The following is a 26,334-nucleotide window of genomic DNA, read 5'->3' as shown; positions in this document are numbered from 1 at the left end:
AAAACTCATAGTATATCCCATGCCATTATTACCCACTAAATCGTTAAGTAACATTTCCTAACTTGAGGCCAGTGGTTCTCAAACTGTAACAGGGAAGAGCTAAATTGGACTCCATGTTTGATCTGTTTCTTTGACTTTTGCTTTTCGTTGTTTTTTTTTTTTTGCGGTACGTGGGCCTCTCACTGTTGTGGCCTCTCCCGTTGCGGAGCACAGGCTCCGGACGCGCAGGCTCAGCTGCCGTGGCTCACGGGCCTAGACACTCCACAGCATGTGGGATCTTCCCGTACCGGGACACGAACCCGTGTCTCCTGCATCAGCAGGCGGACTCTCAACCACTGCGCCACCAGGGAAGCCCGCTTTCCGTTGTTTTTGTTATTATAATCATCCATAATGGCCTCCCTCAGGTAACCTTGCCCCTCTGCCTGAATGTTAAACCAAAGTGCCTTTGTACATCCTGACCCTGTCCACCTGTGGATGGCTGCAAGAAAGAAGAAATTAACACATCCCCTCCTGGAGGCTGGCCATTCCAGGTGATATTTGCAAAACTTATGGCCATTTTACTTTACTTCCTCATCACCTCCCCGTCTCTGATTCTATAAAAGAAACTGGCATCCAGACCCAGATAAGATAGTTTTTCAGAGACAGTAGTCCGCCATCTTCTTTGTCTGCAGGATTTCTGAACAAAGTTGCTATTCCTTGCCTCAACACCTCATCTCCTATTCACTAGCCTGTTGTGCGGCATGCAGAGCGAGCTTGGACTCAATAAAAAAACCATGGTGAACATCAGAATCCCATGGAGTTTGTTAAGAGTATAGATGCCACATCTTTCCCCAAACATTTTGAATCTGTAGGTTCAGAATGGATCCTGGGTGTCTGTGGTTATAACACTTTCTGGTGGTCCTGGAACCACTTTTTGGGAAACATTGCCATTGAGTCAGAAATTTATTTTGAATGGAATTCTGTGATTTTTAAAATGATGATGCTTCTAAAAGTTGTGAGTCATTCTAAATGTCTTTAAAAACAGTGTTATAGGTATGTTTATGAATTCTCTTTGACATTGCAGAATCAGTACTGATTTATGTGGCATTATAGATGTAATTATAAAATACTTTCTTTGCAGTTTTATTGGTTTAGTGTATATTAACATGCCATTTTAAACACAATATTTATTTGAAAAATCTCCTTTTTTATAAGCTCCTGTCTATCGGGAATGAGAAAAAACAAAAATCAAATTGCAGTATTTTTTCTGCTGTTAATTTCTACATATGCAATATTTATCTCTGCTTAATCCCACATTTTGTGTATGACCTTTTATTGGAGAAAAAATTTAGGTATTTAGAAGATACAATCTAATGTGCCTTTATTACCTCTTATAATGGTCAGTATTTTATGGTGTTAATATTGATCTTGAAGCTGGACGGAGTGATGAATTTTTCAATTACCAAAGAGTTTAAGGATTAACTTCCACAGCAAATATTTTTGTAAATCCTTGTTCTCTGAAAATAAAAATGAATTGACAATACACAGTAGTTTAATGCAAACTTTTATTAATTCCAGCTAAATGAATGAATTACATATTCCAGTGAGGTCATTATGATAATGCACGTGATATTCAGTATATATTCAGTATAAGGACCCTTCCCCACCCCCACCCCCTTTTTTATTTTGCAAATGTCTCTTTTATAAGGTGGGTCTAGCATTCTTCAGATATGTGATGCATTGAAAGGTTGAGAATTAGAATTTCTGTGGAACTTGATTTGTACATTTATAGGTGATCAGAATTCCTTAATATGCCTTAATCTGTTCCTTCTTTTATTTTTAGGGACTTTCTCCCTCGAGGGTCAGGCATTGTAACGAGAAGGCCTCTTGTGCTGCAGCTTGTTACTTCCAAAGCAGGTAATGAATGAGGATGTTTGCCACATGGATGAGTGTGTCCTATGGTACCTGTTGTCTCCATTCCTGGCTGTTGGGTTGTAGCAACAGAAACGTTTTTGTGATCACTCTGCTATGGGTAGCTGCCTATATTTCTCTCTAAAATGCCCTCTTCATTGCTTTCTAAATTCCCTTTATTACATTAAATGGAAAGTCTCATCTCTCATTGTAATATATTTATAATTTTACAGTGTGGCATAACCACTAATACCCCTTTGGTATACTTCCTTCCTGTGTGTGTGTGTGTGTGTGTGTGTGTGTGTGTGTGTGTGTGTGTCTGGGAATTTTTTAAAAGTAATTTAACATCCATCTAACACCTGTATGCATATTGTCGACTGAAAAAAAAAAAAAGTACAACCTAAAAGTTGAGAGTTGTGTTTTATTCGGTGGGAATATTTAGGATTTAAAGCCTGGGAGGTAGCATCTCAAGTAACCCTGAGAGACCTACTCCGAGGAGGCAACCGGGGAGCTAGGATATATAGGAGTTTTGCAACAAAGGGCAGGTAGTAGGAACAAAAGATTACTGTTAATAAAAGAAAACTAGATATCTCAAGGAATTTATCACTTTTCTGAGACTGGGAAGATGCAAGAGTCTGGGCTCAATGAAATCATTTCTTTGATATGTACCTCAGCTATCTGGGGTCAGTATCTTGTGTTTTCACATCCTGAGTTGCCTCAGGGCTCACCAGCTCACCCTCCCGTGGTGGCTGCAATCACTGATAACTGTGACATCCTTTGTTTACTGATACGGCAGGCAATATTCCATTTATCAATATGTATAGTGTATGTGTATCTATATCTATGTTTATATCCATATCTGGATCTATATCTAATGTGCTGTTTTTGGCCCTCTCCTTAACACCATGGTAATTTGATAGGCAAATGAGCTTTGTTTTCATTTTTGTTTCTCAATAACTGGTGATGTGGAATTTTTTGTGTGCGTTTATTTGGTATTTGTATTTCTTCTTTTGTGAATTGGCTGTTTTTTTTTATCTTTGCCTATTGCTTTTTGAGGATTTTACTACTTTTGCTAACAATTTCTTTGAATGCTTAAGATTGAAGCACTTGTAAAGTTCATGCCTCATAATTTGCAAAAACAAGGTCATGGAGGTTTACCTCTATGTTTTCTTATAATAATTTTACAGTTTTGATTTTACATTTAGACCTTTGGTCCATTTTGAGTTAATTTTTATAAGTGGTACAAAGTAAGAGTTCAACTTCATTTTTTGCATGTGTATATCCAGTTGTCCCAGCACCATTTTTAGAAAAGATGATTCTTTCTCCACTGTATGTTTTTTGGCACCTTCATTGAAAATCAATTGGCCATAGATATATGGGTTTATTTCTGGACTCCCAAGTCTATTCAGTTGTTCTATATCTCTGTATTTGTGCTTGTACCATACTCTCTTAATTACCCTTGCTTTGTACTTAGTTTTGAAATTCAGAAGTATGAGTTTTTCTACTTTGTTCTTCCTTTTCAAGGTTGTTTTGGCTATCCTGAGTCCTTTAAAATTCTATGTGAATTTGAGAATCAGTTTGTTTTATCCTAGGAATGCAAGATTGATTTAATATCTGAAAATCAAGTAACATTCATATCAACAGAATGAAAACAAAAATCACAGGATTGTCTCAATAGACTTAGAATGAGCGTTTAAGAAAATCCCATACTCCATCATGAAACACTAACACTCAGCAAACTAGGAATAGAAGGCACTTCTTCAACTTAATAAAGGACATGTATGAAAAACTCACAGCTAAACATCATACTTAATGGTGAAAGACATAATGCTTTCCCTCTAATATTGGGAATAAGACAAGGATGTCCACTGTTGTCACTTCTATTCAGTGTTGTACTAGAGGTTCTAGACAGTGCAGTTGGGCAAGAGAAAAAAAATAAAAGACATCCATATTGGAGAGGATAGAGTAAAATTATCTCTATTTGCAGATGATATGATCAAGTACATAAAAGTTCCTAAGGAAGTCACTAAACAACTATTAGAACTAATAAATGAGCTCCACAAGGTTACAGGATACCAGATAAAGATACAAAACTCACTTGTAATTTTATACACTTGCAATGCGCAATCAAAAACTTGCAGTAAGAAAACAATTCTATTTACAATAGCATCATAAAGAATACACTACTTAGGAATAAATTTAACAAGAAGAGCAAAACTTATACTGTGAAAACTACAAACTATTATTTAGATAATTTGAAAAACATCCCATGTTCACTGATTGGAAGACTTAATGTAAGATGGCAGTACTTCCCAAATTGATTGATAGAGTCAATGCAATCCTTATCACAATTCAGCTCACTTTTGGGGTAGAAATTGTAGACATTTTAAACCATTTCTTAGTGTAAAAAAATCGAAGTTTGATCCAAAAGAATGGACTTGAATGATGTCATTTGAAAAAAGTAAATTGCTTACAAATCTACAATGTACCAGATACTATTTGAAGCTCTGGAGATACAGCAGTGACTAGGACAAAGTCTGCCCTTCTGGTGATTTATAGTCTGGTTATATCATTTTAATTTATTTTATTTTATTTTATTTTATTTTTTTAAAACAGTATTTATTTATTTATTTTTTTGCGGTTCGCGGGCCTCTCACTGTTGCGGCCTCTCCCGTGGCGGAGCACAGGCTCCGGACTCGCAGGCTCAGCGGCCATGGCTCACGGGCCCAGCTGCTCCGCGGAATGTGGGATCTTCCCGAACTGGGGCACGAACCCGTGTCCCCTGCATCGGCAGGTGGACTCTCGACCACTGCGCCACCAGGGAAGCCGTGGTTATATCATTTTTACTGTATAGAAGGTTTACTCTTTTTGGTTATAAAATCTATACATTTACATTTAACAAAAAGTAAATATTTAGCAAAATTTTTCCTTTCCATACTTTTAAAATTTTTTAGCATTTAGTTCTGAAATTTATTTTCATATATGAAGAAATAATTCTTTCCCCAGTCTCCTTTATTTTATATTCCACTCTTAGTGCAATCTATTTCTGAATATCTTTTTTGTTTTAATGTGCCAACACTATAGTGTTGTGCCATGCGGCATATGGGGTCTTAGTTCCCTGACTTGCACCTCCTGCAGTGGAAGCACAAAGTCTTAACCACTGGACTGCCAGGGAAGTCTCTACAGTGCTTTACTTTTAACAGGTTTATAGTTTGCTTTAATATCTGTCAGGGCTATAGTCCTCCCCCCATTATCTATTTATTTATAATTTTTATTATTTTTTTTAATTTGAAGAGTTTGAATAACAAAATTTTATTTGCGTAAAACTGATACAGGCTTCTTCTACCTTTTAGGCATTCCCAGTTTGGGAGCTTTTTTTAGAAAAATAATTATTGAAGTAAAATTGCTTTACAATATTGTGTTAGTTTCTGCTGTATAACAAAGTGAATCAGCTATATGTATACACATATCCCCATATCTCCTCCCTCTTCCATCTCCCTCCCACTCGCCCTATCCCACCCCTCTAGGTGGTCACAAGGCACAGAGGTGATCTCCCTGTACTATGTGGCTGCTTCCCACTAGCTATCTATTTTAAATTTGGTAGTGTATATATGTCCATGTCACTCTCTCACGTCGTCCCAGCTTACCCTTCCCTTTACCTGTGTCCTCAAGTCCATTCTCTACGTCTGTGTCTTTATTCCTGTTCTGCGCCTAGGTTCTTCAGAACCCTATTTTTTTTTTTTTTTTTTAGATTCCACATATAGGTGTTAGTATACGGTATTTGTTTTTCTCTCTCTGACTTACTTCACTCTGTATGACAGACTCTAGGTCCATCCACCTCACTACAAATAACTCAATTTCGTTTCTTTTTATAGTTGAGTAATATTCCATTGTATATATGTGCCACATCTTCTTTATCCATTCATCTGTCGATGGACACTTAGGTTGCTTCCATGTCCTGGCTATTGTACATAGAGCTGGAATGAACATTGTGGTACATGACTCTTCTTGAATTATGGTTTTCTCAGGGTATATGCCCAGTAGTGAGATTGCTGGGTCGTATGGTAGTTCTATTTTTAGTTTTTTAAGGAACCTCCATGCTGTTCTCCATAGTGGCTGTGTCAATTTACATTCCCACCAACAGTGCAAGAGGGTTCCCTTTTCTCCACACCCTCTCCAGCATTAATTGTTTGTAGATTTTTGATGATGGCCATTCTGAACAGTGTGAGGTGATAGCTCATTGTAGTTTTGATTTGCATTTCTCTAATGATTAGAGATGTTCAGCATCCTTTCATTTGTTAGTTGGCAATCTGTATATCTTCTTTGGAGAAATGTCTATTTAGGTTTTCTGCCCATTTTTGGATTAGGTTGTTATTTTTTGATAATTGAGCTGCATGAGCTGCTTGTATATTTTGGAGATTAATCCTTTGTCAGTTGCTTCGTTTGCAAATATTCTCCCATTCTGAGGGTTTATGGTTTCCTTTGCTGTACAAAAGCTTTAAAGTTTCATTAGGTCCCATTTGTTTATTTTTTATTTTAGTTATTTATTTTTTGCAGTATGTGGGCCTCCCACTGTTGTGGCCTCTCCTGCTGCGGGCACAGGCTCCGGATGCGCGGGCTCAGCAGCCATGGCTCACGGGCCCAGCTGCTCCGCGGCACGTGGGATCCTCCCGGACTGGGGCATGAACCCGCGTCCCCTGCATCGGCAGGCGGACCCCCAACCACTGCGCCACCAGGGAAGCCCCCATTTGTTTATTTTTGTTTTTATTTCCATTTCTCTAGGAGGTGGGTCAAAAAGGATCTTGCTGTGATGTACATCATAGAGTGTTCTGCCTATGTTTTCCTCTAAGACTTTGATAGTGTCTGGCCTTACATTTAGGACTTTAATCCATTTTGAGTTTATTTTTGTGTATGGTGTTAGGGAGTGTCCTAATTTCATTCTTTTACATGTAGCTGTCCAGTTTTCCCAGCACCACTCATTGAAGAGGCTGTCTTTTCTCCATTGTATATTCTTGCCTCCTTTATCAAAGATAAGGTGACCATATGTGTGTGGGTTTATCTCTGGGATTTCTACCTGTTCCACTGATCTATATTTTTGTTTTTGTGCCAGTACCATACTAACTTGATTACTGTAGCTTTGTAGTATAGTCTGAAGTCAGGGAGCCAAGATTGCTTTAGCTATTTGGTGTCTTTTGTGTTTCCATACAAATTGTGAAGTTTTTTGTTCTAGTTCTGTGAAAAATGCCCTTGGTAGTTTGATAGGGATTGCATTGAATCTGTAGATTGCTTTGGGTAGTATAGTCATTTTCACAATGTTGATTTTTCCAATCCACGAACATGGTATATCTCTCCATCTGTTTGTATCATCTTTAATTTCTTTCTTCAGTGTCTTATAGTTTTCTGCATATAGGACTTTTGTCTCCTTAGGTAGGTTTATTCCTAGGTATTATATTCTTTTTGTTTCAGTGGTAAATGGGAGTGTTTCCTTAATTTCTCTTTCAGATTTTTCATCATTAGTGTATAGGAATGCAAGAGATTTCTGTGCATTAATTTTGTATCCTGCTGCTTTACCAAATTCACTGATTAGCTCTAGTAGTTTTCTGGTAGCATCTTTAGGATGCTTTATGTGTAGTATCATGTCATCTGGAAACAGTGACACCTTTACTTCTTCCTTTCTGATTTCGATTCTTTTTATTTCTTTTTCTTCTCTGATTGCTGAGGCTAAAAGTTCCAAAGCCATGTTGAATAATAGTGGTGAGAGTGGGCAACCTTGTCTTCTTTCTGATCTTAATGAAAATGGTTTCACTTTTTCACCATTGAGATCCATGTTGGCTGTGGGCTTTTCATATATGGCCTTTATCATGTTGAGGTAAGTTTCCTCTATGCCTACTTTCTGGAGCATTTTTATCATAAATGGGTGTTTAATTTTGTCAAAAGCTTTCTCTGCATCTAATGAGATGATCATATGGTTTTTATCCTTCAATTTGTTAATATGGTGTATCACATTGATGATTTGCATATATTGAAGAATCTTTGCATTCCCGGGATAAACCCCACTTGATCGTGGTGTATGATCCTTTTAATGTGATGTTGGCTTCTGTTTCCTAGTATTTTGTTGAGGATTTTTGCATCTCTGTTTCTCAGTGATATTGGCCTGTAGTTTTCTTTTTTTGTAACATCTTTGTCTGGTTGTGGTATCGGGGTGATGGTGGCCTCGTAGAATGAGCTCGGGAGTGATCCTCCCACTGCTATATTTTGGAAGAGTTTGAGAAGGATAGGTGTTCGCTCTTCTCTAAATGTTTGATGGAATTCGCCTATAAAGCCATCTGGTCCTGGGCTTTTGTTTGTTGGAAGATTTTAAATCACAGTTTTAATTTCAGTGCTTGTGATTGGTGTGTTTATATTTTCTATTTTCTTCCTGGTTCAGTCTCGGATGTTTGTGCTTTTCTAAGAATTTGTCCATTTCTTCCAGGTTGTCCATTTTATTGGCCTATAGTTCCTTGTAGTAATCTCTCATGATCCTTTTTACTTCTGCAGTGTCAGTTGTTACTTCTTTTTCATTTCAAATTCTGTTAATTTGAGTCTTCTCCCTTTTTTTTTGATGAGTCTGGCTAATGGTTTATCAATTTTGTTTATCTTCTCAAAGAACCAACCCTTAGTTTTATTGATATTTGCATTGTTTCCTTCATTTCTTTTTCATTTATTTCTGATGTGATGTTTATGATTTTTTTCATTCTGCTAACTTTGGTTTTTTTTTTTTTTTTTTTTTTTTTGTGGTACGCGGGCCTCTCACTGTTGTGGTCTTTCCCGTTGTGGAGCACAGGCTCACGGGCCCAGCAGCTCCACGGCATGTGGGATCTTCCCGGACCGGGCCACGAACCCGTGTCCCCTGCATCGGCAGGCGGACTCTCAACCACTGCGCCACCAGGGAAGCCCTAACTTTGGGGTTTTTTTGGTTCTTCTTTCTCTAATTGCTTTAGGTGGCAGGTTAGGTTGTTTATTTGGGATTTTTTTGTTTCTTGAGGTAGGAGTGTATTACTATAAACTACCTTTTAGAACTGTTTTTGCTGCATCCCATAGGTTTTGGGTCGTCGTGTTTTCATTGTCATTTGTTTCTAGGTATTTTTTGATTTCCTCTTTGATTTCTTCACTCATCTCTTGGTTATTTAGTAGCGTATTGTTTAGCGTCCATGTGTTTGTATATTTTACAGATTTTTTTTTTTCCTGTAGTTGATATCTAGTGTCGTAGTGTTGTGGTTGGAAAAGATACTTGATATGATTTCAGTTTTCTTAAATTTACCATGGCTTGATTTGTGACCCAAGATATGGTCTATCCTGTAGAATGTTCCATGAGCACTTGAGAAGAATGTGTATTCTGTTGTTTTTGGATGGCATGTCCTATCAATATGAATTAAGTCCATCTTGTTTAATGTGTCATTTAAAGCTTGTGTTTCCTTATTAATTTTCTGTTTGGATGATCTGTCCATTGGTGAAAGTGGGGTCTTACTGTTGATTTCCCCTTTTATGGCTGTTAGCATTTGCTTTATGTATTGAGGTTCTTCTATGTTGGGTGCATAAATATTTACAATTGTTATATCTTCTTGGATTCATCCCTTGATCATTATGTAATGTCCTTTTTTGTCTCTTGTAATAGTCTTTATTTTAAAGTCTATTTTGTCTGAGATGAGAATTGCTACTCCAGCTTTATTTTGATTTCCATTGGCATGGAACATCTTTTTCCATCTCCTCACTTTCAGTCTGTATGTGTCCCTAGGTCTGAAGTCGGTCTCTTGTAGACAGCATATATATGAGTCTTGTTTTTGTATCCAGCCAGCCAGTCCATGTCATTTGGTTGGAGCCTTTAATCCATTTACATTTAAGGTACTTATCAATTTGTATGTACCTATTACCATTTTCTTAATTGTTTTGGGTTTGTTATTGTAGGTCTTTTCCTTCTCTTGTGTTTCCTTTCTAGAGAAGTTCCTGTAGCTTTTTTTGCAAAGCTGGTGTAGCTTTTGCTCAACTGTAAAAGTTTTAATTTCTCCTTTGAATCTGAATGAGATCCTTGCTGGGTAGAGTAATCTTGCTTTTAGGTTTTTCCCTTTCATCACTTTAAATATGTCTTGCAACTCCTTTCTGGCTTGCAGAGTTTCTGCTGAGAAATCACCTGTTATCATTATGGGGATTCCCTTGTATATTATTTGTTGCTTTTCCCTTGGTGATTTTAATATTTTTTCTTTGTGTTTAATTTTTGATAGTTTGATTAATATGTATCTTGGCATGTAAATCTCCTTGGATTTATCCTTTATGGGACTCTCTGTGCTTCCTGGACTTGATTAACTATTTCCTTTCCCATATTAGGGACGTTTTCAACTATAATCTCTGCAAATATTTTCTCAGTCCCTTTCTTTTTCTCTTCTTCTTCTGGGACCCCTATGATTCAAATGTTGGTGCGTTTAATGTTGTCCCAGAAGTCTCTGAGACTGTTCTCAATTCTTTTCATTCTCTTGTCTTTATTCTGCTCTGCAGCAGTTATTTCCACTATTTTATCTTCCAGGTCACTTATCCATTCTTCTGCCTCAGTTATTCTGCTATTGATTCCTTCTAGAGAATTTTTAATTTCATTTATTGTGTTATTCATCATTGTTTATTTGCTCTTTAGTTCTTCTAGGTCGTTGTTAAATGGTTCTTGTATTTTCTCTGTTCTATTTCCAAGATTTTGGATCATCTTTAGTATCATTATTTTGAATTCTTTTTCAGATAGACTACCTATTTCCTCTTCATTTGTTTGTTCTGGTGGGTTTTTACCCACTTGTGTATTTCTCTTTCTTCTCATTTTGCTTAACTTACTCTGGGGTCTCCTTTGTACAGGTGCATGTTTGTAGTTCCCATTGTTTTTGGTGTCTGCCCCCAGTGGGTAAGGTTGGTTCAGTGGGTTGTGTAGGCTTCCTGGTGGAGTGGACTGGTGTCTGTGTTCTGGTGGATCTTATCTTTCTCGTAGGCCGGACCATCTCCAGTGGTGTGTTTTAGGGTGTCTGTGAACTTATTATGATTTTAGCCAGCCTCTCTGCTATGGGTGGGGTTGTGTTCCTGTTTTTCTAGTTGTTTCGCATGGGGTGTCCAGCACTGGAGCTTTCTGCTCATTGAGTGGAGCTGGGTCTTTGCATTGAGATGGAGGTCTCTGGCAGAGCTCTCTCCAATTGATATTACGTGGGGCTGGGAGGTCTCTGGTGGTCCAATGTCCTGAACTCGGCTCCCCCATCTCAGAGGCTCAGGCCTGACACCCAGCTGGGGCACCAAAACCCTGTCAGCCGCACAGCTTTTGGGATGTCTGAGGTCTTCTGCTAGCGTTCAGTAGGTGTTCTTTAGGAGTTGTTCCACATGTCGACGTATTTTTTATGTATTTTTCTGGAGGAAGGTGATCTCCATGTCTTACTCCTACTCCGTTTTGAAGGTCCTCTCAGGACTTTGTTTTTTGTGTTTTTTTTCCCCTGACTGCTTTGTGCACAACAGATTGAGAGAGCAAATCTCCAGTTACCATACACATATACACATAAGGTCCTGTCCATTACAGTAATTGTCAAAGGTGTGTGGTTCAGGAAGAGCATGAGTCCATCTTATAAATTATCTTCTCTCAGCATCTTCAGATAAGGAGAAAAAAGCGGCACGTCTCTCCTCGAGGTAAATCCACAATAAAAATAGGGTAACAGGAAAAAGCTCATGGAAGGCTCTTATGTGAAGGACTAAAATACCAGATCCTCAAATCTACACACATGTATGGATGCACTGTTGATAGTCTTCTATTCCCATAATTTATTTTTATTTAGGGGTTCTTTTCTATTTGTGTCAAAGTTTAGAATAATTTTGTAAAGACAAAACCATTGCCACTAGAATTATTTTCACTTCAATAGATTCATTAGAGAATAATCAATATTTTTAAAGTATTATTATTTTTTTTTTCCAATACAGAGACCATGCTATGTATTTCCTTTGCTCACATTTTCTTTTACTTTGGTAAAATTCTTGATGAGCTTTGTACAGCGTCCATACATTTCTATTTAGGATGTTCATATTTATTTTTGTTCTTGTAGTTTGAATATGTTTTTTTCATTATATTTTCTGACTCCTAATTGCTGATCTATGTAAAAGCTGCTATTTTTAATTTTAATTTTTAAATTAACCATCTTACTCTATGTTTGACAGATTAAAATATTTTTAATTGATTCTCTTGGGTATTTTAGTTATATAGTAATTTTATTTGCATTTCTTAATTTATTCAACAAATACTTATGCAAATATGGGGATGGCTTAGAGAAGAGAATTATTGACCAGAATATTAATAAGCTCTTTTGCAGTGGGGGCTTTTTGTTGAGTGCTGACATGGGAAAGATGTTCTTACACTTTGAGCTCCTTTGAGAAGGAACATCACATGCTTCTTCCATATACCCTTTTGTCAACAGTCTCTCAATCTTGTCCCTTCTAAGCCCCTGACTGTTCTTTCACTACTTCCCATTAATCAGTGAGGATCATACCTCATGCCTCTCCTCTCTCTTCATGTGAAGTGGACTAGAAATTCTCCCCTCAGGGAAAACTTACTAACCCAACAATCCTTCAGGAACCTCAAAATGGGGCTTTTGCATTTCACTACTCTACTCTAATTGATGCCAGCTAAGAATTGCCCCCCTCCTTTTTTTTTTACCCTAAGGCACACTGTTCACAGGGAAGTCTGGGGTATGACTATAGGCTTGGGTTGATGGACGGCTAACAAAATGGCAAAAAGAAGCAAGGGGGGGATATATGTCACTGTTCATGCAATTTACTTGTGCCTTCATATCCTAACTGGGATAAGTTCCATAAATACTACTTTCTTTTGATAGATGCATTCATTCAACCAATGTTTATTGAGTGATTCCTGTGTACCAGGCAAATATCCCTGTCATCATGGAGCTTATATTCTTGTGGAGAAACCAACAGGAAGTGTAAAAAAAAGCAAAACAAACACACAGAAGGTTAGGGGATGAAGAAAGTGGACATTCAAGCTGTGATGATATTTGTATAGGCATAGGGACGTTAGATTATTCTAAGGTGGGAGCTGCTTATTTGTTTGAAGTTTAACAGGGAGACCAGTAGGTCTGGAGGTTGAGTGAGTGAGGAAGGGGAGTAGGAAATGGGGTAAAGAGAGGCGATATTGCTGAAACAGGGAAAAAGCTCATTGGGTAGCGTCTTGTGGGCTAGGGACCTCAAAAGGGAACATGATAGGAGGATTAGAGCCTTAAAGTAAGTGTCATTGAATGTAAGAGAAAGAAATGATAGAGTGATTCAGAGATTGAAAACTGGTAGGATAATTTTTTTGCTCATGAAGAGGGTGAAGGGATACCTCTTTTGTTGCAACCAAATGGAAAGTGGAAAATATGGGGGAAACTGCAGATAAGTCTGTACTTGTAGTGGATTCCTTGTTTGATGACTTTATTTTCTCTAGGAGAAGTAGGAGACAAAGTATTTGTTGATAATGATTATCTTTTTATTTCCATTAGTATGTCTTTCATTTCTCTTTAATGCCTATTACATTGATCAAGGCTTCCAGAACCATGTTGTGCTCCTTTGATGAAAATGCCTCTTGTGTTAAATTATGCATATGCTATTTGTTTTTCCTGGTAAGGAACTATTTTATTCCTAATTTTTAAAAGATTTTAAAATCTAATAAATAAATAGGTATATAATTTTATTGAATGCATTTAGGCAGTTATTGAGATTATCTTTTAAAAAACTCATATATGTTCACCCCTGCCTTTATAGATTTCTTATTTAAGCGTCCTTGCATTCCTAAGATATACTTGATTATAGTACCTTATTCTTTTACTGTACTGTTAAATTTCACTAATTTATTTAGGTTATTTACATTTCTTTCTATACACATCTATCTTGTTGGTGTTATAGAGTTATCAAGTGAAAGCTATACTAGTCAGCATAAAATAAATTGAGCAACACTCTCTCTGTCTTTTGACTTTCTTCTGTTAGCTTTGGATACTCTTAAAAATGCATTTTGGTTTCTGTTTCCAATTAAGGAGGGCTTCTAGCCTGGCTTATTACAAAGGGTTATGCCTTCACCTCAGGAGTTCAGCAGCCATGGGTAGTAAGAGCCTGGGCAAGGTTAGACTTGAGGCTGTGGTTGCACTGGGTCCTGAGGCCTGGGTGTCATGCACATGGGGAATATTCAAAACCATGTAGATGCTTAGTGTTCTAATGCAGAGATTTTCCTGCCATAACTCTAGAAACTTTTATAAAAGGATTGCTACCCCAGGACAGTGACTATGGAGAAAACTATAATAATAATTTGCTGCCATTCTTTTGAGCATTAATTATGTATCAGCACTATGCACTTTGAAGATAATTTTAAAAAAAATTTATTATTATGTTTCTTTAATTTTTTAAATTTATGTTTGGCTGCATTGGGTCTTTATTGCTGCGTGCGGGCTTTCTCTAGTTGCGGTGAGTGGGTTTCTCATTGCGGTGGCTTCTCTTGTTGTGGAGCACAGGCTCTAGGTGCACAGGCTTCAGTAGTTGTGGCATGCAGGCTCAGTAGTTGTGGCTCACGGGCTCTAGAGCACAGGCTCAGTAGTTGTGGTGCACGGGCTTAGTTGCTCCGTGGCATGTGGGATCTTCCCGGACCAGGGCCCGAACCTGTGTCACTTGCATTGGCAGGTGGATTCTTAACCACTGTGCCACTAGGGAAGTCCCTGAAGATACTTTTATTTAATCTTTACAAGAAACTTCTGAGATACATATCATGATTCCCATTTTAGAAAAAGAGCCCCAGCAATGTTAATCTATTTGTCCAAGGCTACACTGTTGGTAGGAGTGGGGATTGTTAGTATCTTCCTGACACTGTTAATATTGCATTTTTAAAATAAGAAAATTGAACTGCTTGATTTATATTTTCAGGACACACTTTATATTTTTATAGGGTATTTTTTAATGTAAAGGAGCATAAATATATGAATAATAAATATAGAAATTTGTTAATTCACAATTATCATCTAATTTCCAACATAATGCCCATATAGTAATATTTAACTGTTTGTCTCTACCTGCTATTTTATTAGTTGCTAAACCAAGTCAAAAATTAATTATAGGCACTATGCCTTATTCTACATAATTTGTTTTAGGACATTTAGTAATTATCACAGAGGGCATTCCAAGAAATCACTCAGTGTTGTGAGAAAGGTGAGCAAAATCACCACCTCTATTTTATTAACAGTTTTAAGTGATATCGTGGTAGTTTGGTTTCAGAGAGAGGTATTTCTGTAGGTATGGCTTGGAAGGACAAGACTTGGACAAAGCGTTGGTAAGGTGTTGGGTGAGGACTGCAGTGTCAAGAGCAAGGAAGTAGGGAGAAGGTCTTCATAACACAAGAAGACAGTTTTCAGTGCCTGAGAGTTTCCTCCAGTGCCGTGTTGAAACTGGGTTACGCCAGCTCCCACGATCAGGCTGTGCACCTGTCTTCCCACCTCTGTAATCATTGACATCATGGTGATAGCTTGAAGTTGGTCATGGTGGGAATATTTACAGTACAGAAATGGTCAAATGCTACAAATCAGGACTTTTTCCTCCCTACGGTGCCAGCTATTAAACATTTACCAGCATACCACTGGTTTCCTTCTTTTCAACACCTGATCTTACTGTTTACTGGTTAAATGACATGTCAGACTGAGAAAGCAAGTGTGTCTGAGTGTAATACTTTGATGAACTACTGAGTATGCTGAAAGTGTCACTACTTTAAGAAATGATCCATTTGGAGTTTGATATGCCCTCTGAAGGAGAGGTGTTTTTTAAGACATCAGAATCCAAGTCATTCTCTGCATTAAAAGTTACTGTTAAGGACTTATACAAGTAAATCCTGTAGGTCATGGTTAAGGACAAGTGATTTTGTCTCCTGGAGAACTTTTCTGTTAAAATATTTCTCTAAATGCTGTTATATTCCCTCATTCTCCTTTATTTCAATGACAATAATGTAAGAAAAGAAGGTATTAAAAACCAGAAATTAAAAAATGGATACATTAAAGGTAATTGTTCAAATTACTGAAGTATTCTTTTTTTGTGGAAAATTTCCTTGGTACTTCTATGTGTGTCAAGTATAATAATTCATCAAAATTTGATTTACCACCTTTGTATTGCATCTGCTGCACGATATAACATGTGTCCATGTTTTAAAAACTGCCCAAGACTTGTAATTTATTAAAAACTTATTACTATTCAGTATTTTGGGTCCTTGGTTAGAGTTGCTATAAATAAGCATTTTAATAAAGATGCTCAGTAACAGAAAATTTGTTTCCAAGGCACCAAATAACTAACAGGATGAGGTGGAGACGTAAAGTTCAGGCAGAAGGTCTGAGAAGCAGCAGGAAGGCTTTATGGTGGAGAATCACTGTGTTCTGAGTGATGGGCTGCACAATGGAGTCCATCTTCAGGTTAGCATGGAGTGTACTGTGAGTCCCAGTGGAACTGAGCCAAAGGGTGTTTGAGGAGACTGTTTCCTACTACAATAGCCAGGGAATAATTAATTCTAGAGAAAAATGTCAACTTTTCACAGGTGAGGTATTTTTAAAAAGTTCATACATTAGTTAGACTTTAAATCCTGATTTACGTACAGTGACCAGACCTTGTTTTCTAGTTTCATAAATTAGACTGACACATACTTAGTGGAAAAGTTCAAGTACTGTTTTGAATAACAACACTGAAAAAATTTAAAACTACCTCTCATTTTGTTTGCATTTAAATATCTGTATTTAATTAAGGTTGATTATTTTAGCATAAGATAGTCTTGTTTTTGCAGAGGATGAAATGTTTATTTTTTTTCATCATAACAAGTTAACCACATGGTGAAAACAAATGTGATTCTGAAAACATTCTTTCTTAACTACAGCTTTGACCTTGTTCTGCTCCACTGCTGGTTCCCTGTTGCTTTCCATATAAAGTACAGGTTACCACAAAAAGTGCAGACTCATAGTTTAAAGTCCTTTGAATATAGTTACTCTTAAATTTTAATGTGCACAAAATACCGTGAGGATTCTTGGGCATCATCCTCAGAGGTTTTGATTCAGTAGGTGTGGGGTAAGGCCCAGGGTTCTGCATTTTAAAGAACTGCTGCAGAGTGCTTCTAAAGCTGTTGGTCTTTGAGTTACACTTTGAGAAACAATTTCATCTACTTATTTTCCTGTTGTTATCTTTTGTTTCTCCAAATACCTTTCCTGCTTCCTTTTAATAAGAGCTTTCTGTTGAGGAATTACCTACTGTTCTTTAAAAAGTTGTCTAAATATTTGGTCATGGAGTCTTTCTATAGGTCTAAGCTCTGTGCTTTGAATATAACAGGCATTCATTCAAGGCTGTATTGTATTCTTCTGCTGCCTGGGCATCTAGCTCAAACACCAGCACATCTGGCCCTGGTATTTTAAGAACCCCAGCATCTTCAAAGACTATCAGAGGTTGAGGTTCTAAGAACGCCAAGTTTTGTTGTTAACCTAACTGACTTTCCTTCCAGGTGTAAATGTGGAAATGTAAGAACCATCCAGGAGAAATCTCCACTCATCGCTTGGAGCTGGGGTCCTCCTACTTGATTTCTGATAAGCCCAGGAATTCCCACTGACCCCATGGAATGTCACATAGCTATCAAGCACATAATATTAATTCTGGAAAATGTAACTATCAAAAATAAATTAGAAATATTTGGTGGGGGAGTTGGACAGAGGGGGGATGTTAAGTTTTCCAAGAAGTTTGAGGATCACTGGCATAGAAGGGATCAAAGGATTTCACCTTTCTGGAGGATGCTTTGGGTTATTATTCCATGAATATTGGACATAATATAATAAATGAGCTTCCAGAAGTCCTAGGTAGAAGAACATTCTTGTTAAACGGATAGAGATGTAGAGGCTATAAACATGTATTAGAGTAGGGCTGTGTTGAAATATTCCCAAATTTATAACCTATTTCATAGGCCAAATTGTTCTCTTTCAGGGTTCTTATAAACTTTATTTTTGAGGAGGAAATAAGGTAGTTAGTACTGTTTAGGACTTTCAACCTACTTTAAATCTGGTTTGGTTGTTCTTTCAATATTTGTAACTCAAGAAATCAAACTTGTCCTTATGTGTGGTTATTGGAATTCCACTGTGAATTACTGGTTATATTCAAAATTTTTCTTTTCTCTTTCTTTGCTGACAACACTCTGAAACAGTTATTTTCTACCAATTTTCTCATTACCCTTTTTTTCTCAGTTTAAATATTGGCTATATGTTTATTAATAGACTTAGAATTTCTAGTAGCTCAGTTATGTACCTTCCAATACAAAGTCGAGAAATTTTCACTCAACCCTCAAAATTTAGAGAAAAGTCAAAAAGCTATTCTAAGCAAACCTGACCCAAATTTTATTTCTTCACGGTTAGATGACTGCCCTTTAACAACACATACATTTCCATTTAGGAAGAAAATAAGTAAATAAAAGGTATTACATATTTCTCCTCAAAGAAAATGAAGAAATAATACATTTCAATAGAATTACTACTCCTGATTGTGAGGCTAAGATGACTTTTGAGTTGGCAATAATTTGTTGTTTTTTAGGTCTCTATTCTATTTTAGAGAGAAAGTACTGAGGCTCCTATATGCCTTGAGTTTCCAAACCAAAAATTATAGTCCTCTAACCTTAGACTCTTTTGGTCCATTTAATATTTACTCTAAGCTTATGTCTGCTTAAAGTGTTTAGATAGAAGAGAGACATCAGGTTTCCTAATTTTTGGGGTTTTTCTCTTTATTCCTCTCCTTGCTCCCATTTTTTAAAAAATGGGTTTTCTTGAAGTAATTAATATTGAAGAGGACCAAAAGGTAAACTGTAGAGTTGTTAATGCCTGTTTAAATCTGAGAGGAGGAGGTATGATTTGTTTTAATAGAAAGAAAATGAATAGACTTGTTTTACATCATGACCATGGCTATAGCCAACTAATAATTATTACTTATCCGCCCCTTCCCACTCTCATTTTTTCCCTTTGGGCTTCTAACGCTAGTAATCTTAGATCAAGGATGTCCTCTGTACTTGCATTTGTTAGATGAGTCAAGTAGTTTAGAATGCATTTTCTCTGCCTTCTCCTCCTCTGTGGGGCTTGTTTTACCCTTCCTGCTGCCACAGCCTGCACCCTCCTCTCTGTGTAACATTGACTTCAGTAGTCACTTGACCCTGCTACTGTTGAATGCTATGGTCTCCAACTGGAAGAGACTGGTTGTTCTGTTGTCTGAACAGCATAGGAACAGATCATAGTTGAGCTACTCTGCTGGTTTATAAGATGCTTTTGTACTAACTGAAGGTGTTTATTTTGCAAAATGAACTAAATTCACATTAAGTACTTTTCAATTAATGGTGTTAGTTTAATTTTAACAATCTCCTGCAAGTCTGGTGGAATTTCTTCTCATCGTTTGCCCCAAAGTGTATTTGTTTTGTAAATTTTTATCTTCATGTTTTTGCAGTTGTTCATTCATTTATGTGTTCATTAAACAGATTTTAATGGCCACAGTGTGCCACACAGAGAAGTTGCCAGTTCGTGTCCTGCACACGATGTTTCTTCAATTGTTTTCCTGTTATTCTCATCTTGATTACGGTTTAAAGAAACTGATTTTTTCTTTTTTTTTTTTTTTTTTTTTGGCGGTACGCGGGCCTCTCACTGTTGTGGCCTCTCCAGTTGCGGAGCGCAGGCTCAGCGGCCATGGCTCACGGGCCCAGCCGCTACGCGGCATGTGGGATCTTCCCGGACCGGGCCCGAAACCATGTCCCCTGCATTGGCAGGCGGACTCTCAACCACTGTACCACCAGGGAAGCCCCAGAAACTGATTTTTTAATCTCTGTATAAGTAATACAGTGGATGGGATTGTCTTTCTCACTTTAGTTTTTTTTTTTTTTTTTTTTTGGCTGCGTTGGGTCTTCGTTGCTGCTCGGGCTTTCTCTAGTTGTGGCGAGCGGGAGCTACTCTTTGTTGTGGTGAGTGGGCTTCTCGTTGCGGTGGCTTCTCTTGCTGCGGAGCACGGGCTCTAGGTGCATGGGCTTCAGTAGTTGTGGCGTGTGGGCTTCAGTAGTTGTGGCATGTGGGCTCAGTAGTGGCTCGCAGGCTGTAGAGCACAGGCTCAGTAGTTGTGGTGCACGGGCTTAGTTGCTCCGCGGCATGTGGGATCTTCCCGGACCAGGGCTTGAACCCGTGTCCCCTGCATAGGCAGGCGGATTCTTAACCACTGTACCACCAGGGAAGCCCTATTTCGTCTTCTTTTTCAAAAAGGAAAAAAAACCCATCCAATTATTTGCATTTTTTGGTTCAAAGGGTTTTAGTTAGGTAAGAATTTATTAAATAGATAATATGCAGCAGAGATATATGGATGAAAGATAAACAGTTCAGAAAGAGAAGAATTAACCATTAGAAAAAGTGGTAAAATTTGGTAAGGGGACAAATTCAAATGTTTCATAAAGGAGGATTTCAGAAAATGAATTTTTTCAACCCATACTTTATTATTAAAGTCAATTTCTTAAAGATCTTAGTGAGTAATTATGAGAGGCTATTTCAAAGGTTTAAAATTCATGGTATATATTTATTCAATAATGGAGGAGTACAGGGAGTAGACAGTAGAAGCAAAGAGAATGAACTGGTAGAGGTTGGATTGGTGGCCTAAGAGATTTTTTTTTTTTTTCATGTTTGAAAACTACTAAAAAGTACATTTCTAAAATAATTTTCATTTTCATTTTGCTCTGAAACAAGGGGATAAGATTGGGAGCAATGAGAGTTGGCAGTGGAATAGTCTGCTATTAAACTTTTCCAGTGTATTTTTCATTTGAGTTATTGTGTTTTTCATCTCTAGAAGCTCTTAAAAATATTTTCCATTTCTCTCCTCATCTACTTCATGGTTTCTTCACTCTTCTTGAACATATGGAATACCTCTTTGTAATTTCTGTTTCTGTTCCTCTTGATTGAATTTTATCCTGGTTATACGTCATATTTTCCTGCTTTCTTCATGCTTGGTAATCTTGAGTAGATATTGGACATTGTGAATTTCATGTTGTGCTGGATATTGTTTTAGTAATTTTGGACTTTGTTCTCATGTGCAGTTAACAGGCATCCATTTGATCTTCTTGAGGCTTACTTTTAAAATTTGTTAGGATGGCTTCAGAGCAGCCTTTAGTCAAGGGCAAACTTGACCTCATTATTGACTCTATTTGAAGTCCCAGATATTAGTAGGCATTTCCACTCTTGCTCATTGGAACACCAACTACTCCATGCATTTTGTGAGCTCTGGATATCATTCCTTCTACTCCTTTCTAGTGGTTCTTTCCTCCAACCTAGGTACTGTCCTTACATGTGTTCGCTGATCGGTACTTGGGGGACTCCTCTAAGGGTCTCGAACAGTCTCTCTGTTTAGCCCCCTTCTCATCAGTACTTCACTGCACAAAATTCTAGCTGCCTTGGCCTCCTTGAACTCTGAGTTCTGTCTTTTTATCTTAGTGAGACCATTGAAATCTGTTTGGGTTCTTCCTCTCTCTGCTGTGGTCTCCAGGCAATGCCCTGGAGCAACTGAAGCACTCACCTTGTTGATTTCCCTTCTCTCAGGAATTACTGTCTTGATTGCCTGTTGTCCAGTGTCTGAACATTGTTCTTTCATATATTTGATCATATTTTCTAATTGTTTAAGGTGGGAGAGTAAATCTGAATCCTGATACTCTATCATGGCTGGAAGTGGAGGTGAGACTCAGTTAACCATTAACCCTGCTTGTTAACGATCAACACTGAGATCACATTGGTTTTCACTGCTTATGAAAACGTTGCCAGGGTTATTTTTGGGCATTGGTTTATGGCTCTGAGGTCATGAAGAAAATCTTACAATTATACCTCCCAGATAAAGAGTTTACCTCAAACTGTTTATTTCACCTGTCCTCTTTTGTTGTTGTTGTTGTAATATGTCTCCCAATTATGGAAGCTACCAAAGGAATACAGAATATCAAATGAGTTAGGCATTTTCTCCCACGTTAAAAACACCAGTTTTGCTAGAATCTTGATGATGCCTCTGAGCTATTTATAAGGATGTAAAATCCATATATTTTTAAGTAACAGAGAGAATTTTTACCAGGCTTCAAGGTAGATGTGTTAGCAAGGGCTTTGAATTGAGAAAGGACTTGGATTTATAGTTGTCATGTTTAGAACCTCACCTTAAAATTTACCTCCATTAGACTCTGCAGATGGTTACCACTAATATGGCTGTGTTTGTCAGGGGAGAGGTCAATCTTAGTAGAATATTATCAGGACTATTTATTGGTACTTACTTTATCAGCTCTTGGCTGTTGAAAAGATGACCCCAAAGTTGGTCTCCTAAGGAATAATTGCGTGACTAGTAGGGAAGCTAAATTAGTTCATGAGGCCTCTCCTCGCTCTAAGGATTATACATCTACCTAAAACAGGTGGCCTTGCTTCAATTATTCTAACTATAGTGGGAGTTAAATGTTAGATGATACCAAGACTAAGAACTTCACAAGGGTAGTTGTTTAAACAGATTACATAAATGTGTGGTGCACATCTATAATTTTAATTTAAAATTAAATTATTTTAACTAAATACCTTTAGCTAATTAACCAAGAAAGAGATTATTAGAGAGATGAGAAAGCAAGTGAATAACCCCTTACTTAAGGGCCATCTTGTGTAGGCTGTTGGTACCTGGGGCTCCCACCCGTGTATTTCCACAGGCTTGAGGGAGATTAGGGGCACTGTGCTAAACTAATGCTGATTGATAAGCATCCTTTCCATGCTGACTTGTTGGCTAGATAATAAGGTAATTGTGAACTTGTGACAAATGTGTGAGTGAATATGAATACTGTGCAGTTCAGTGAACTATCCATTACATGTCCATTTCAGTTGGTAGCAGTGGTGGGGTTACCATGCAATGACATCTATCAAAAGTGAGACAAGAGGAACAGGGAGCAGATACCTATTACTCTGATGGCAGCATAGTGGTAGACAGGTGGGGTTTGTAGTTCTTGGGGTGTGTAGATCAGGGGGCTGCATTTGGATTGAGGCTTAATTTCTTCCCTTTATGCCTCCAGCCTTATTTTCAGCTCAAGAGTTGTAGTTGGTAGGACTTTTGTGTGTGTGTCTGCTATACTGTCCTTAGGTTAATATCTTATGGCAAGTTTTGTGTATGTGTATGTTGAGGAAAGGGGTGTGCATTATCCATCAAGGTTTCTAATTTGACTGGGCCTAGATATCTTTAAAAAGTACTACTCATACTTGTTTTTAATTTCATTATAACAGGCTGAGAAAAATCAGTTTTTCATAGCAAATGCTGGAGCTTTTTTATTTGACTTTAGAAGTTTTATCAATAACAATTTTAGGTATATTAATAATAATTACTTTCATTACTGTTTATGTAGAATTTCAAAATTTATCTAAGATAAAATAATAAAGTACTTAAGCAAATTAAATTTGTTTCCTTTGGCTCCAACCTGCCATATCTACATTCATTTTTACTCCTTATGTTATCTCATCTCTCCCAGATCCCTGAGGTTTCAAATCCTATTAGCACCTGGAAAGCCTTTCCAAGAGCATCTGATAAGTTCACTTATGCTCAGATACAAGTAACTGATACAGTTTAAAGTGTTAATATCCCAAAGATCTTTGCATTTTAACAGAAAAAGATGAGAAGACTTACATTATAGAAATTAATCTCTACCAGCAGAATTTTCTGTTGGGAAGTGGGGGAAGGGTTTTTGTTTGTTTGTTTTTAATCTGTAGGGGCTTTTTCAAGCTCTTAAAACCACACCAGTTAGGTGGCTGTAGCTGTGCTTCTCCCCACGGTTAGCACCTTAAGGTAATTCCATCTTCAGTTAGTTAGGAGTGCTTTATAAATTATTTCTAATCTTACAACATTCCACTTGTAGTGAACAGACAGTATTTTAATATGCTTGACAGGTGATGAAACAAATATAACATTTCAGAGAAGTAAAATAGCGTATTTGAAAATACTTGGAAAAGTGTTAACACATTATACAGACATTCGTTTTTATTGGTAAAATGTTTCAGCCCTGACAACTTAAGCAGTGTCACTAAATTTTTAATCAAGGTACTAATTTATAATGGATAAGGAAAGTAGGAGAAGTAAATACTGAGATGTTTTAAGAATGAGCTGGGTTAAGAACTCTTATATTTCTTTATTTGAGTGCCTAAGGTAAACCGTCATTTTTGTTTTTTAGAGTTCTGGGTGTTTGGGCATGGAAGGGTAATATGATAGACTGTCAAATGACCAACGCCAAGATGAAAATGTCCACCTTATATATATATAAGCTCACATCTGAATGAGCTTCTCATTGATCTGATTACTTTTAGAAAAAGGAAGGCAGCTCTTCTCTGATAACATGGGGAATTGAAAGAAGTGCTGCCAAGGAAAACAGCTACTACATGTTACTGGTTCTGCTGGAACTCCTGTTAACATACGTCCTAAAAAAGATGAGTTTCCTGAAGGAGCCAAATTCCTAAATGGTAATCCGACCAAAACACTATAAGTAACTCTTGTGGTTAAAACAGAATCCAGATAGAGGAAGTACTAAGGTCAAGATTTGTAAACTACAACTAAATTATGAAAACTATTCTGCTTCCTAGTATTCAAGCATTCAAGAGCTCTGAAAAAATGCAGTATTATGTGACTTCCTCAATTATGTAATTTGTTTAGGCATATTGGTTAGGAAGTGAAAATATAGCTACCTCACTTAGATTTTATCTGTTTTTTTGTATTAAAGAGAATATTCTTATTTTCAAAAGAGAAAAGCATCAAAGTTACTAAAAAAATCATATTAGTTTTGCAATTAAAGGGAAATCTCAAGAATTTACTATTTCATGAAATAAATAGCTGCTGCATTTATAAAATGATATTAATATGGGAAGTTGTAGAATACATATATATATATATATATATATATATTTTTTTTTTTGCGCTATGCGGGCCTCTCACTGTTGTGGCCTCTCCCGTTGCGGAGCACAGGCTCCGGACACGCGGGCCCAGCGGCCATGGCTCACGGGCCCAGCCGCTCTGCGGCATGTGGGATCCTTCAGGACTGGGGCACGAACCCGTGTCCCCTGCATCGGCAGGCAGACCCTCAACCACTGCACCACCAGGGAAGCCCTTGTAGAATATATTTTAAATATTGTAAGATATTACTAATTGTACCAGTAATGGAAGAACATTATCCTATCAATATTTGCTCCTAATTTTAGTTTAATGTGTGAATAGAAATGTTAGATGTGGTTCTCCATCCAGCAACAAAGACCAGTAATTTACCGAGGGTGGGGTGGTGAGAGTGGAACTGCCAGTGAAAGCATAAGGAGGCATGGCAAATAAGTACATGAAAAGATGCTCAACATCATTAGTCACTAGGGAAGTGGAAATTAAAACCAGATGGAGGTATCACTATTTTAGACACCTATTAGAATGTCTAAAATTAAAGACTGGCCATACAAAGTGTTGACTAGCATGTAAAGAATTGGAACTCTCACACTCTGTTGGTATCTAATATAAAATGGTGAAACCACTTTGGAAAACAGTTTGGCACTTTCTTTAAAAGTTAAGCACACCTACCTGTATGATCAGCCAATCCACTCTTAGGTATTTACTCAAGAGAAACTGATGGGGCTTCCCTGGTGGCGCAGTGGTTGAGAGTCTGCCTGCCGATGCAGGGGACATGGGTTTGTGCCCCGGTCTGGGAAGATCCCACGTACCACAAAAAAAAAAAAAAAAAAAAAAAGAGAAACTGATGCATTTGTCTTTTTGACTTGTACACAAATAGCCAAAAAATGGAAACAATCCAAGTTGGGTTCATCAACAGGTGAATGGATAAATTGTGGAATGTCCATACAATGGGATACAACTCAGCAATAAAAGGGAATAAACAATGGATACACTCAGCAACATGGATGAATCTCAAAATAATTATGCAGAGTGAAAAAAGCCAGACCAAAATAGTACATATTATATGATTCTACAATTCTGGAAAATGGAGACTAATCTATAGTGACAGAAAGCATAGCAGTGGTTTTGGGGGGAAGGTGGGCCAAAGGAAGGGATTACAATGAGGAAATTTGCGGGGAGATGGATATGTTCTTTATCTTGATTATAGTGATGGTTTCATAGGCGTATACATGTGTCAAAACATCGAATTGTATACTGTAAATATATGTGGTTTATTGTTGTGATTGTTAATTTTATGTCATTCTTACTGGGCTAAGGGATGCCTAGATAGCTGGTAAAGCATTATTTCTGGGTGTGTCTGTGAGAGTGTGTCCCGAAGAGAGAAGATTAGCTTTACTGATAGACGACTGAGTAAAGAAAATCACCCTCACCAGTGTGGATGGGAATCCCCCCCCCCCCCCCCCCCCCCCCCCCCCC

General features: G+C 37.5%; 1 protein-coding gene across 5 annotated transcripts in view; it reads left to right on the top strand.

The window, feature by feature from the left end:
• The window catches only part of DNM3 (dynamin 3), a 599,000-nt gene that overhangs the window by 88,671 nt on the left and 483,995 nt on the right, over positions 1 to 26,334 (top strand). For all 5 annotated transcript variants that reach the window (XM_007446759.1, XM_007446762.1, XM_007446760.1 and 2 more), the window contains exon 2: positions 1,823 to 1,896. In XM_007446759.1, the coding sequence (XP_007446821.1) occupies positions 1,823 to 1,896 (74 nt within the window). The remainder of the gene's footprint in view (positions 1 to 1,822; positions 1,897 to 26,334) is intronic.

The sequence above is a fragment of the Lipotes vexillifer genome, unplaced genomic scaffold (assembly GCF_000442215.2).
Source record: "Lipotes vexillifer unplaced genomic scaffold, Lipotes_vexillifer_v1.1 scaffold685, whole genome shotgun sequence".
In the NCBI taxonomy this organism is placed as follows: Eukaryota; Metazoa; Chordata; class Mammalia; order Artiodactyla; family Lipotidae; genus Lipotes; species Lipotes vexillifer.
Note: the sequence above shows the minus strand (reverse complement) of the source record. Positions and strands in the feature narration are given on the sequence as shown.